Here is a 14138-nt window from a genome sequence, read left to right as displayed (position 1 = left end):
ACATTTTGTGAAAATGTACAACATGCATCAATGGAAAATACCTGTGGCACAAACCAAAGCAAAAAGAAGAACATGGGCGGGTCAAACAATTCACTTCCTGTCCAGTTTAGCAAGCAAAGCCCCCATGCGTTCCATGCTCAGTCCTACACACGTGTTGTTAGAGTAGCTGCGTGTTGAAGTTCCTCTAGCTTTTGAGAATCTAAACAAGCTGTTGTAGCTACAGAACGATTTATTTTTGGATTTCCCAAAACCTCAATCACAGACGTATAGTCCTCCGTGAAGCATTCGCCGAGAGGAGAAATATCAGAAATAAACGGAAACAAACATGGTGAGTGTTTTAAATTAACCGCTTCAGTTAGCATTTCTAGCTAACGTTCGCTAACTACCTGAATACCGGTAATAACGTAGCTAGTTAACGTTACCTAATTGATGATAATGATAGCGTTATTTCGTTCTCATCTAGTCTCTACATCTTCTAACTGTTTTTGGGTTTGTTCTCAGACTGAAGCCGAAGTGAATCCCAAGGCCTACCCCCTAGCCGACGCCACACTTTCCAAAACCATCCTGGACCTTGTGCAGCAAGCCTCTAACTACAAACAGTTGAGGAAAGGGGCCAATGAGGGTGAGAGAATCTGACATATTGATGAATACCCAATTGATAATATCAGTAATGTACTGTAAATATACTATTTTCTGTGACCACATTATACCAGCTTCTAAGACATCCGGTCCTATGGCACAGTACACGAGGTTGTGTGTGCTTGGTCTCTGACCAGAGGTTAGCTGATTCAAATCCTGCTCAGATTACCTCTTTAAACACTACAACAGTTATCTATGGAGTTCTCATTCTGCGTTATAATCTATCAAAGACATATGTCACTAACCCTTGAATCTTGTCTACCCTCTTCTAGCCACCAAGACATTGAACCGTGGTATCTCTGAGTTCATTGTGATGGCTGCTGATGCTGAGCCACTGGAGATCATCCTCCACCTGCCACTGCTCTGCGAAGATAAGAACGTCCCCTACGTGTTTGTGCGCTCCAAGCAGGCCCTGGGGCGTGCCTGTGGGGTCTCCCGCCCCGTCATCGCCACCTCAATCACCATCAAGGAGGGCTCTCAGCTGAAGCCACAGATCCAGTCTACCCAGATGGCCATTGAGAGACTGCTGGTCTGATCTGGTTGCTGCTCTGTTGTATTGGATAGTCTGAAGGACTTTATCAGGCAGTTGAATTATGTCTTCTTTTGGATAGTACAGTTGTCTTTGGAAGATGCATTGTCTACAAGTATCTATTTCTATTTTGTCAGGGTACATGAAAAGAAAATGATTCATTTCCATGTACTATGTTAAGTCATTAACTCTTATGTTTTGTGATAATAAAACATGTTTCTTTTTACTCATGTGTGTTCTGTAATTGTATTCTTTCATTTTGGAAGTGCCAGAAGACTATTACATTTTACATTACATTTTAGTAATTTAGCAGACGCTCTTATCCAGAGCGACTTACAGTTAGTGAGTGCATACATTTTTCATACTGGCCCCCCGTGGTAATCGAACCCACAACCCTGGCGTTGCAAGCGCCATGCTCTACCAACTGAGCTACAGGAGGTATAAAGTATGTGTATGCAAGAGAAATTGGTTGAGAACTTTTATGGAGGGATGAACCAACTAGAAAAATGTAAGTTCGTTATGAATGAATAGATCCTATTTTTCTAGTTGGTTCAGCCCTCAACTTCTCTTGCATACAATATTGTTAGATGTTGAGCAAGTACCACATGTATGTTGCGAAACAGCAAGGCAAACGTTTTTTTGTTTAGGGACCCCTCATAAACTGACTGCAGAAAATATGTGCCCATTTGATGTTCTGTAGAGCGTTTTTAGAAGAATTCCAAGCGTTCACGCAAACATTTGGTGTGGTGTTTTGAACGCAGCCTCGGAGCTGGAATCATTTACCTAATACCGAGGTCACATTTCAGAAAAGTTGAACTTTAGGACTCCTCACTGATCATAAACTATCTGCACGCTTGAGTTGAGCAAAAGCTTTAGCCACCATGGCTGAGCCACCCGTTCTTATACGACAAGATGAGGTTGAAGGATTGTTGGATTATAAAGATTTGATCCCGCGACTTGAAGTAGCACTGGGGACGTTTTCCAAACGGGACAGCGCAGAAATGATCCAGCCCGTCCGTAGTACGGTCCCGTTACAAAAATACAATGGGTATGTTTATTAATTAATTCCCTTATTTATCATTGGTCGGTAATTTAGTAACAATACTGTTTAAAAAATGTCCGCCTAGATTCCTGGGGCTGATGCCTGCATATTTGGTGCATGAAGACATCCTGTGCACAAAGTTGGTGTGTTTTTACAAGAGGGAGAGTGGGTCAACTCTGCCATCAACTCAAGCCACAGTGTTGCTGTTTGATCCTGAGTATGGGAACGTCAAAGCTGTGAGTATGCCTATGACTATTTAACAGTGGCCATTATATGTTATTTATCATTTGTGACCACCCAGCCATACAAGCAGAGTCAAATAATTCAAGGATTTAGCACAGCTGGTTATAATAGAGGTCAATTCAGTTATAACATCTGTCTCAGTGTGGTTGACATCTGCAGGTCATGGATGGGGAGGTCATCACAGCCAAAAGGACAGCAGCAGTGTCTGCTATTTCTGCCAAAGTAAGGCCCTCTCCATGTGGCCTAGGCAAGCATGCATACACTCTTAATTGGGGATTGCTCACTACCTGTCAATAACTCTAACATTGTGCTGTTCTAATTTTGGAATGTTTGGAACCCCCCTTGGAACTGTCCAGCTGTTGATGCCAGCCCAGTCGGAGGTGTTGACCATACTGGGAGCTGGCCATCAGGCCCTCAGCCACTACAACGTCTTCACAGAAACCTTCTCCTTTAAAGAGGTACCAGAGTGATTCAGTGTTTCTGAATGGGTGATTAGAGAGACCCACTGGTGTGTGGCTATATCCTCCAGACATAAGACTTGGTTCTGGTTAGAAATATCTTGTTGTGGGTCATGAGAAAATATCAAAGGCCATTGAGGGATCACATCATTACAGGTCCGTGTGTGGAGCAGGAGGAAAGAGTCGGCGGAGAGGTTTGCCCAGTCCACCCAGGGTCATGTTACAGTATGTGAGTCAGTGGAGGAGGCAGTGAATGGGGCAGACGTCATAGTCACTGTGACTAAGGCCATTGAACCAGTGCTCTTTGGCCAGTGGGTCAAGCCAGGTGCCCATGTAGCAGGTGAGGAGACTCCTGACTGAAGATGATAGTGCCATGCCTTGACATAAGATTTTGATGTGTGTAGATAACATACTGTAATGGCACTGCCATCTCTCTCTTTGGTCTTAATGTAATGTGTCATTGCTGTGTGTGCGTGGTAGCTGTGGGAGCCTGCAGGCCAGACTGGAGGGAGCTGGATGATGTGTTGATGAGGCAGGCTGAGGTGTATGTGGACAGCAGAGAGGGAGCTGTAGCAGAGTCAGGAGATATCATCCTGTCTGGGGTAGGTTGTGAGAATAGTTCAAATGGTTATTGGTATTCTGTTTCTGGGTTTCTTCCAGTTGTGCCTACTGAATGCAATCTTGGTTTATGGTAGTAATAAAAGTAGGCATCCCAATTAAAGGATAAATATGCTTTAACATGATTTGGTGTGCTAATGAATACTTCATCTCCAGGCCAAAGTGTTTGCAGAGCTTGGAGAGGTTCTCAATGGAACAAGACCTGCCCATAGAGAGAAGACCACTGTGTTCAAATCCCTTGGTAGATCGTCTTACTTTATCCTCTATTCAAATCCTGTAACATGTTCCTCCATTGTACTTAAAAGTTTTATTGATCCCGTTTGTATACAACAGGAATGGGGATTCAAGATGCAGTCTCTGCCAAGCTTGTGTTTGAACAGTGGAAGAGCAAATACTGAAGACCTGAGGAGGATAATGGGATGGCCATGAATGTGATCACTTACATTCCCACCAGTTCTTTAAAGGAGTAGGTGGAAAGATATTGGGAGTTGAAGCACATTCCTACATCTGCACAACAGAATGTAAAAAACAGACAATAGGCAGAGATTTTAAATGAATTTATTGGCTTAAAAAAAAATAATCAGCAGATGAACTACTATATTATCATGTCAAAATAAAACCACATTTAGCCAGAAGAAAAATCAAGTGTATCATTTCTTTCATTGTGCCGTTAACACTGGTAATAGCTCAGAACAACAGCCTCACTCAGTTCAAATTAAAAATAATACTTTGAAAATAGTCACTGGTAGGTATATCACTGAACTACTGTATATTTTAAATACAGCAATTATAAGCTACAGTATAACAGACAAAGAACACATGGTCAGTTCAACTTCTTCTGAATTATTTTAAATTGCTCAGTTTTTAGTGAGATACAGTCATAGGTTAGCATGGTTGCAGTCTCTGTTCAGCTATTACATTCCATTCATTGCCACTCCTGCCATCGGCCAAATGGAAGGAGTGGCAAGGAGTGGAATGTTCGCTAAAAAGACCGTTTCCCAGACTAGTAATAGGTAGCTCTGATGACGTTTACATAGCATCATGATGTTAATGATGACAAAGCTTAATGTTAAAACGAGTTCACGACAACTACGTTTCGAGTAGCAAACAAACTCCAGATTCTTCACACTAGAACTAGACCTTTGTAAAGGACTGGATAGATGGCAACTGCTGACAGAATCAGTTCTTAAAGGGAATGAAGTTGAATACAAGCCTAGATTCTACCGTATAACAAACAGGCCTATAACAAAAAAGTTATGACGCACGCAGGTGTTTGGAGTGTAAAGCTGACAGACTACACACTACAGTTCCATTACTAACAATACTCGTACGATGGATGTATTTTGTGTTTATGTACAGAAAACACGGTTTGTGAAACCGTTGTTTAATCCAACAAGAGGGATCCATCTAAATTGGTCTGATAAAGAACCATTCTCCATCCTCTTTCTGACTAACAGGTTCTCCTATACATATTTTCTATAGACACCTGTAGAATGTAAAATACTGGATATTTTCTCAGATCAAGGGGGAGCACCAAGTACTGTAAGTGGATATTTAGCTGGATCTAATAAGCATTTAATCCACCTAGGTATAAAGTGATAGCTATTATCCATTATTGACAGTTGTTTTGACGATTTATTTGAGGATGGATAAAATCCACCTGACGAGAAAAGATTTATCTAAATTCACTTGATCTACATAGAGTATGACTATAGAACATAGACGATACTACTACAACACTATGCTTTTTTTAATTTTTTTGAGTTTACTTCCATTTCTCTTGAACTATTTAAAACATTCTTTTAAGATTTAGTAAATGATGGTCGCACATCTGGTACAAAAGAGAAAAAACACAAGAATAAGAAGAAATCATTCCATTTAGTGTTCATGGAGCTACTAGAAAGTGATGACCATTATATGCGGTAGGAATTTTGGCAACACCTCAATTCTACACAATTGATTGAAGTCTGTAAACAAACAATATGGACTCTTGAGAAGAGTGGAAAGAGACAAAAATTGAAAAGAGCAATTAGTATTATCTTCCAGGAACATAAAAAAACAAGTACATTTTTTAGAAGGCAGCAGGAATTTCACAAAGCTCTAATTCTAGGATTTGTATAATAAAATCAATCATATTTAAGTACTATGTACTAAAAAAATGACATCTGGATACTTTTTGTAGAATCCTCCCCCTTCCTCCTAAGATACTCCCCCACCCTCTTCTTCTTCCTCCCCCCAACCAACAGGTGAGCTCAGACTGCAGTGTGACTTCCTCCTTCCTGTCTGCAGCGTTTAGAGTAGTGAGCACTTCCTCTTCCTCTTCTTGACGGGCGGGGGACACAAGACCGCCCGGATGGCTTCGTCAAACACTGTCTTAAGGCCACGCTGTGTCAAAGCTGAGCATTCCAGGTACTTTACTGCTCCTGTAGAGGAGACACAGGCCGGCATTCAACGTCACAGCAAATGGGGATTTCATTCATTAAAATCCTAAATTGAATAATAGCTATGACTACCCCATCCGGATCCAAATTAAGCTACCGAGAAACTCCATTGACATTGCTGTGTAGTCCAGTAATAGGCTTACTCTTCGTCCGGGAAACCGGGCCCTAAAGTACTGCTAAGAAGCAAGTAAGCCTTGTCCGAGCCAGAACAGCTCATAGGACAGGAGCCTATCTGTTGTTTTTGTAGCGTGAGGCAGCTTGATGTACAAGTACACCTCCTAGACAGGACACTAAAGTACTATTAGTATACTAACCAATCTCTTTTGCCATGGCCAGGCCCTGGGGGTAGGTGATGGGGGTGAGTTTCTTCTCCTTCAGCTTCTCGATGGTGTCCTTGTCGTCTCTCAGATCCAGCTTGGTGCCCACCAGGATGATTGGGGTGTTGGGGCAGTGGTGTCTCACCTCTGGGTACCACTATGGAGGACAGGGACAAGACAGTCAGGATAGGATCAGGACGTTACTGTAGACTAGAGGCCTATCTATCAAAATCCACCCTCACAAGTAATGACCATGTTGATAACTTAATGCTTAATGCATAAACGAAAAAGAAACAAAGCAGAGACTATGGCTCACCTTGGCACGGACGTTTTCAAAGGAGGCAGGACTCACGAGAGAGAAACAGATCAAAAACACATCCTGTTGGGGAGGAAACAACCAGCATTATATATTTGGTCATACGAATACAGCATTACAAGATCAACCATAAAAAAATAGACGGTTACAATTTATGGAGATGAATGTTTTGTAGCTATGAATGGTACAAACAAACCATACATGACAGACAGAGTTCATGAACGTCCTCAATTCACTGCAATACAACTTAACTGTTATCTAGGAGGATAAAGTTTCCCTGAACACTGTCAATTGCCGGGAGGAGTCACAGAGTCCAGAATGTGGGGCAGACAGAGCACTCTTTCACTTCCTTAATGTCTGCTCCAGACATTGTTTTAGTACTGTGGACAGAGGGCTGTACTCTCCTCCTCATACATACAGACCTCTGAACCATAATAAATGCTCAATGTTGGCTCATAGTTTTATATGCCGAATATAAATGCTCAATGTTGCCAACACAATGCAATACGCCTTTCCCTAACACCCTGAAGAACTTGTTATATTATTCACAATGTTGTAGGGATTGATTCTTTATGCAGAGCTGACAGCAATTTTTAGAACGCTTTTAAAACACTGAAGCCAAACGCGGAAACAATGGGTATAACTTCCTCCGTGCTCACCTATTATGATCATCCATATGCGCGCCACTAGAAATCCCTGCATTAGCATGTTTCTGTTAGCCAATACATCCTGACAAAATACACCATATTACTAGCCTGCTAATGTGCCTGGACCTTGTAGGCTAAACTGCAGAGAAAATACCCATAACTGATCCAAATGGTTGTCCAATAAGGCAAGCTAGATGCAGTTATCTTTCTAAATGAATATGCATGCAAAACAACAGGCTTTTGAGCGGTTATTGAAATAACAAATGGCAATTCACGGCAGTTCACAGTCTAGACTGAGTTTTATACCTCACTTGAAAACAAGAATATTCTTCATTACATTGTGTTGTACATTTCTTGTCCCTAAAAAACTGAATCAATAGGGTATCTTTTGGAGCTGCGTGCCCAGGGACTGGGAGCGCACATCGTGTAGGCTGTGTGCGCTCCCGAGGCTGCGTTATCTGCTAACTTCTTTTTCTTTCACTGTGTAAATTGACTGTATATATTCACTGCAGTATGAAGCCTAACATTGAGCTGATGAATTAAGGGCTTCTAACTTAAGCTATAGGCTACATCTTGAGCCGGTCTGTCTTCATTGATCTGTTGCACAATTACACACCTGGCCCTGCCGCTGCCTCGGCTATTCCTCTTTAAATCTTGTAGAGTCCCTGAAAAAGCCAGACTACAAAAGCTTGGACACTTATTTTCTTTACTAATAGCCTATTGGAGGAGAGATGCATGCTTGCTCTCGCTTGCTGAATGTAAAATAGGCTACAGCATTAAGAATGGGCAGGGAGTTGGAAAGGACAAGCCCATATTTTCCTAGTAGGCCTATCTTAACACTGATAGGCTACATCCTGCCAAAATACAAATTTCAGTCATTTAGCAGACGCTCTTATCCAGAGCCACTTACAGTTAGTGCATACAGTTTTTTTAGTTTTTAGTTTTCATACTGGCCCCCCGTGGGAATCGAACCCACAACCCTGGCGTTGCAAACGCCATGCTCTACCAACTGAGCTACATCCCTGCCGGCCATTCCCTCCCTTACCCTGGACGACGCTGGGCCAATTGTGCGCCACCCCATGGGTCTCCCGGTCGCGGCCGGCTACTACAGAGCCTGGATACACCATATGAGTCGCCTGCTAATGTACCTTTCTAGATCTTCTAAACTGTCGAGAATAGACCCCATCTGATCCAAAATGTTGCATAATCAGGCCTAGGCTGTATGCAGTTATTTCGGCATGAAACAAAACAGGACACTTGAGCGGTTATTCAAATTAGCCTATATCACTGCAGTTTACAGTCTATAGACAATAATTGTGTACTCACTTGATAACAATAATACATTCCTCATTGCACTGTGTTGTTGTAGCCCAGGTAGAATAATTGTAGAATAATTGTGTCTAAAAATGTAGCCCTAATCAATAGTGGAGCTTTGCATCCCCGGGGACCACAGAGGGTAGCCTGGAGGTACCCACAGATCTGCCATTTCATAATCTGTTAATTTATTTTTCTTGCACTTTGACAGGTAAATATTTATCCTATAGCCCTAATATTTAGCTAATGAATGGCCTAATATCTACCTTCTTACTTCGGCTGCACATCAGATATCACTAGCCTCTCTTTTCCAGCTGTTTCCATGTGCAATAGGCTATGCATGCCTCTCCACAATAGCCATTCCTCTTCTCGTGAAATCCCAGGAAAAGCTATAGGATATTTATTTTGATCATTTTTTATACTAGGCCTAACAGCCTATTAGGGGAAAGAAGCAGGCTTACTCTTGCTAATTGCTGAATGTAAAACAGGCCTACAGTTGAGGTGAGGAAGTGCGTTGGAGTGATCACTTTTGGCCATTTATGATAACATTGTTGCACTGGACAGACAGAGAGATGACCACAGTGAAAAAGAAGACCCAAACGAATTGACAACCGTTAGAAAATTGCCAATCACTTGCAAACCACTTGAGGAACGAGCAATGACATGCTGTAAAATATGTGCAGGCTAAACGGCATTTGTTGTTGAATTGCTACATTTAAAAATGGCCTACATGTACATTGATGTATTATTTGCAGTTGTCACTATGACAATGAAAACACCCTGAAAGCACTGAATGGTCGTGTTAACATCTTTTTAATAGGCAGCGTGCAGTACGATGTGTTGATCAGTTGATTGACAGTTGTAGGCTGTAGAACGATAAACTTTCCCCTAGTGTGGGTGCTCACCAATGTTTTTTAGTTATGTAGCCTATAGCTTATCGTTATAGTTATTGGTTTGGTGGATGGCCCTTAACTCTGACACAACTAACGTTATTATCGCAACAGAACAACTAGTAGGTCTAGCTAACGTTAGTGAACTTGAATGAAATATAATATATAAAATTACACTTGTTGACTTTACTTTTATGCTCTATAAATTGACTGCTTCAAATAATTTACTCCGCCAAGTTTGCAACCGGCGCACTGCAGCCTATAGGTAGCCTAGCGTCAGGTAGCCTAGCGGTTAAGAGCGTTGGGCCAGTTACCGAAAGGTTGCTGGTTTGAATCCCCGAGCCAACTAGGTGAAAAATCAGCCGATGTGCCCTTGAGCAAGGCACATAACCCTAATTGCTCCTGTAAATCGCTCTGGATTAGAGCGTCTGCGAAATGACTAAAATATAAAATGTAAAGTAAAGCGGAAGTCAAATCCCATCACTTCCGTTGTTTCGCTGTGCCCATAGAAACGCTCGAAAATTAGGTGGATACTTTGAGATGCAATAAAGTCACTTGACAATCTTCATTGCTTACACTAGTGACCTAAAGAGGACACAGTACATTTATCCTGTTGTTTTACCGTTTGTGGATAGGACAGTGGTCTGAGTCTGTCGTAGTCTTCCTGTCCTGCTGTATCCCATAGACCCAGATTCACTGGTTTCCCATCTACCATCACATTGGCAGAGTAGTTGTCAAAGCTATAGAGAGAGGTACATGTTATACCACATTGACATCATCAGGGATGTGATCAGCACACCACCAGGAAATAAAGGCAACCAGTACATTTCAATGATTCGACAGGCCAAATATAGAATTTCCTGATCATCAGGAAAGGGTTAAACAACCACATCTCTGATTATAAAATGTAAACATTCTATGTTTCTAGTGTGGGGCACCTTCTGCGATGGGGGAGTGGTGGGGGGGAGAGATAGAGAGAGAGTATGTACTTACACTGTGGGGATGTATTCCCCGGGGAACGCGTTGGTGGTGTAGCTGATGAGCAGGCATGTTTTACCCACAGCTCTGGAGGAGAGAAGCATAGAGAGATGGAGGGATGAGGAGGAGAAATAAACCACTTGGTTTTTGTTTTGTTTATGTCAATTTCAAAACTGAAAGTAGAACTTGGATGGTGTGTAACTGGCCAACTTGAGACAATGCATTAAACTGAATAATGTCTGCATTATCCAGTAAGACTGTGGGGAGCTTTGTTGTGTTCCAATGTTGAGGTTTCTCTCTACAAAAGGGACATATTACCAGCATTGCGTGAGAATGACACATTTGAGTCCCAATCACAATGTCCTAAATAAGGTTGGATGGTGGAGCTCATCAAGAAGAGGCAGCAGACATTTAGGGTGGGTTGCACCATCATGGATAACTCTTAAACTGGGGTAAATCAAGGTTTATCTATAAATCTTGTTGCACCAAACTTGAAACCTCATTTTAAATTAATTGCAGTTAAATGTAATGCTCCTTCTGAACAAAGTTTAATTTTGACTTTAAACCAAGATCAAATGTAATCTTGTTGCTCCATTGTTTTAAAGTCAAATGTAAATGTAGTTTAGGGATTCAATCTAAACTGCCACTGAAGGATGTTTATGTTTATCAAATGTCAGTGTATGTGCTGTATTTTTGGTGTGAGTAACAATTTCAGCTCCAGTGGCTTATCATGTTTGTAAACTCAACTAGCCAGCTAACAAATTTCACGAAAAATGCAATTAATTGCATAATTTAGTCTGGAAGTGAAAACTCACTTTGCTAGCTATCTAGCAAACTCGCAATGACCAGTGCTGGTTTGTTTCCATATCAATAAAATTAGAACATATTGCTATGTTGAAAGTATTATGACACCGGTCACTAATCATAGATTAGTGATTTAACCTTAGATTAACTAATCAAGGTTTCAAATTAAACATGCACTATGCAGAAATCCATCCGCCATTTCCTGGTTGCTAAATTTCAAGTTTGCCTAATTTCAGTTTATGTGACAAAACAAGCAAGTATACTGTAGAGAATCATTGTACCATATAAACCGCTGTGAAATATATTTTCCATAACCAAAAATATTGTATTTTCAGCTGGATGAAGCTGGTGTACAAAACAGAAAGTAAAAGACAAAAACGAAACTTAACGGGCAGCATAGAAATAGCGCACATAGAACATATCTATCGCTTTTTAGACCTGCTTTCAATGAGAATGACAGATCTATAACTCACATTTCTATGTAGATTTGGTGGGGTTGCCCAAAAAGTTACATACTGCAGCTTTAAGTGGTGCAACACATTAATTAGCTAGCTATAAACCTAGATTTACAAAATCTAAATTAGATCTAATCTAAGATCCATTTAAACCATGTTGGGGCAACCCACCCTAAAGGATTGTTAGCTAGCTAAGCACAATTTAATAACTAATCATAATAATAATAATAATAATAATAATAATAACAATAATTTGGTGGGTGCTTATATTTCAGTGCGTATTAATACGCATGTGTGAATTGGAAATGTGATTTTTGCATATCCCACTCTGAGAAAACAGTGCATACAGCTGCTTTATCTAACTAGCCATAAACAGCAAACGAGAATGCAGAACACTAGTTAAGCTAAGTTAGCATGCCATAACAACTTTACAGACAAATGTGTTAGCAAGCTGGAAACAGTGACAACAGTTGTCACCATTTAGCTAGCAAGGTAACAAGCAAACTATGGGCTTCTAGAGACAATGATTTGATATTATAATTAATATATCATAGCTAACTAGACTAATGTAGGTTCAACTTACCCGTCCCCCACTACAACACACTTGATGGCCTGCATCTGAAGCCTCTCTCAACTAGCAAGCTAGCTAGCTAAAATAGTAGCTTATCGGTTAGCTGGTAAACCACTCTTTTGTTACTCCAACGGGGAAAAACAAGGTTTGAAGCCTCGATTGGAGGCCCCAAGTTACGATAGTTTGTAAATTAGGAGAATTCCCTCAAATCAGTGTCCTCAACAATAACTTGGTGGAATTCCAAACTTGTAAAAACAAGCAGCCACCACCCAGAAATCTCTGGTGCTAAGCTAGAAAAAACGCCCTCAGACAACGGAAGCTGTAGCTCCCATTCCATGCAAGTCATTTCCGTTTTACCGTAGATTGGATAGAGGAATTTTCAAAGGGCTGTCAAGCGACGCCACCTAGCGGTAAATATAATATGTCTACAGCCACTTTTAGGTTCTGAAAGTTATAGGGCAGTATTCCCTCATCATTTGAATGTTGTAAAGATTTAAAGGAGGCAGGCATCATATGAGACGAGACAGTCAAGACAAGTCAAGATGCAAAACTTTGGGTGTTATGATTTCATCAATCCGGAACTTTGTCATGGTTGTCCTGTGTTTTATCCTTAGAAAAAGTATGTGTTTATCCACATTTATATAGATGACAAATTGCATCTTATCTAAATTGGCAATGGCACCATACAGATTAAAAGGGAGTTTATCCTCTGCTGACTGTGGATCCATGTTGTAAGACATCTGAGTAAGACAGTATAAAACCAGTTAAACTGTAATTTTGAGCTCTCTCTCTCTCGCGCACGCTCTCTGTCTCTCTCCCTCCCCTGTCTCTCTCATTCTCTCATCCCCCCCCCCCCCCCCTTCTCAGCAAAACTATTAAAGTGGCTTGAGTTCATCTTTAATTAATCAGTCTCCATAGTAACTCAAACCCTGCCCCCCCATCCCCATGTACACTGAAAACAAATATAAACGTCACATGCAACAATTTCAAAGATTTTACTGAGTTATCAGTCAATTGAAACAAAAACTTTACTTATGCAGGAAAATAAAAGTAAGGCATGTGATGTATCAGAAATTGGGTAATGGAATTATAGTAAATCTAAAATATACAGGTTTTATACACATTTTCTGTATAAATAGCCTCTAAAATATATGTAAACAGACCATGAATGGCTCAGCTTTTGTTTTCTTGGAAAGCTGTGAGTGCTATTATATGATACAATATCAGTACCTGTTGCATTTACAACTTTTCTAAGTCCTTTCATCAACTGATTTGAGCCACTGTATGGCTGTGGATTAACTGCATTGTTTGAATGGAATGTTGGCATATTGGCAGTTAATTTGAAAAATTAATGGAATCATTCCTCTAAAACTGTCTGGCTAGCTAAAACACATACAGTGCAGATAAATTCTTCACATTCATTGTTTTACACAATATCTTATCACAGCACTGGCAAACCGTGATTGACCAACTCCCTGACCAACATGGCTGACTTCTGGACCACCATAAGAAGGTTCATGTCCATTCTATATTCTAATTCCTAATTCTATGTTTATACCCCTCATCGGAATAGTGCAGGAAGGATTATGTTATTGGGGGATTTTGAAGGGATTGACATATTAATAGGATAGACAACAACATTAAGTGGTGGGTAAAAGCAGAGGAAAGGGATTAATGCAGGATAAACATGCTTGTCACAGAGACTAGGGGCCAGCACTAGCACTAACACACAGATGTGTCCCAATGGAAATGTGGAGCCATGGAGCCATGGAAGACACTCAAAGAGTAATTGTGTGGGGTTTGTGTAGAATCAGTGGGTGTTAGTAACTTTTTTAATGAAGACCTGTTAGATGCACTACATCACAGAACATCCCTA

At 40.8% G+C, this 14138-nt stretch overlaps 3 protein-coding genes across 4 annotated transcripts; 2 read left to right on the top strand and 1 right to left on the bottom strand.

The window, feature by feature from the left end:
* The first annotated feature begins 128 nt into the window (after nucleotides 1-128).
* On the top strand, nucleotides 129-1394 carry LOC121547553 (NHP2-like protein 1). The gene is made up of 3 exons (XM_041858890.2): nucleotides 129-328; nucleotides 502-622; nucleotides 912-1394. The coding sequence occupies exons 1-3, from the start codon at nucleotides 326-328 to the stop codon at nucleotides 1172-1174; spliced, it is 387 nt and encodes a 128-aa protein (XP_041714824.1). The 5' UTR covers nucleotides 129-325; the 3' UTR covers nucleotides 1175-1394.
* Nucleotides 1395-1867: 473 nt separating this feature from the next.
* Nucleotides 1868-4067, top strand: crym (crystallin, mu). Of its 2 annotated transcripts, XM_041858879.2 has the most exons (8): nucleotides 1868-2216; nucleotides 2296-2446; nucleotides 2613-2675; nucleotides 2810-2911; nucleotides 3068-3251; nucleotides 3392-3513; nucleotides 3686-3770; nucleotides 3863-4067. In XM_041858879.2, the coding sequence occupies exons 1-8, from the start codon at nucleotides 2050-2052 to the stop codon at nucleotides 3925-3927; spliced, it is 939 nt and encodes a 312-aa protein (XP_041714813.2). In that variant the 5' UTR covers nucleotides 1868-2049; the 3' UTR covers nucleotides 3928-4067. The 2 variants fall into 2 exon arrangements, with proteins under 2 accessions (XP_041714813.2, XP_041714814.2); XM_041858880.2 differs by lacking the exon at nucleotides 2613-2675.
* A 4-nt stretch (nucleotides 4068-4071) lies between these two features.
* Nucleotides 4072-12573, bottom strand: LOC121547551 (ras-related C3 botulinum toxin substrate 1). Its single transcript, XM_041858887.2, has 6 exons — nucleotides 12275-12573; nucleotides 10448-10519; nucleotides 10077-10194; nucleotides 6604-6666; nucleotides 6285-6444; nucleotides 4072-5952 (listed from the first exon to the last, which is right to left on the bottom strand). The coding sequence occupies exons 1-6, from the start codon at nucleotides 12307-12309 to the stop codon at nucleotides 5822-5824; spliced, it is 579 nt and encodes a 192-aa protein (XP_041714821.1). The 5' UTR covers nucleotides 12310-12573; the 3' UTR covers nucleotides 4072-5821.
* Nucleotides 12574-14138: the final 1565 nt, after the last annotated feature.

Source organism: Coregonus clupeaformis, chromosome 31 (genome assembly GCF_020615455.1).
Source record: "Coregonus clupeaformis isolate EN_2021a chromosome 31, ASM2061545v1, whole genome shotgun sequence".
Taxonomy (NCBI): domain Eukaryota; kingdom Metazoa; phylum Chordata; class Actinopteri; order Salmoniformes; family Salmonidae; genus Coregonus; species Coregonus clupeaformis.
This window is presented reverse-complemented; position numbering and strand designations above follow the sequence as displayed.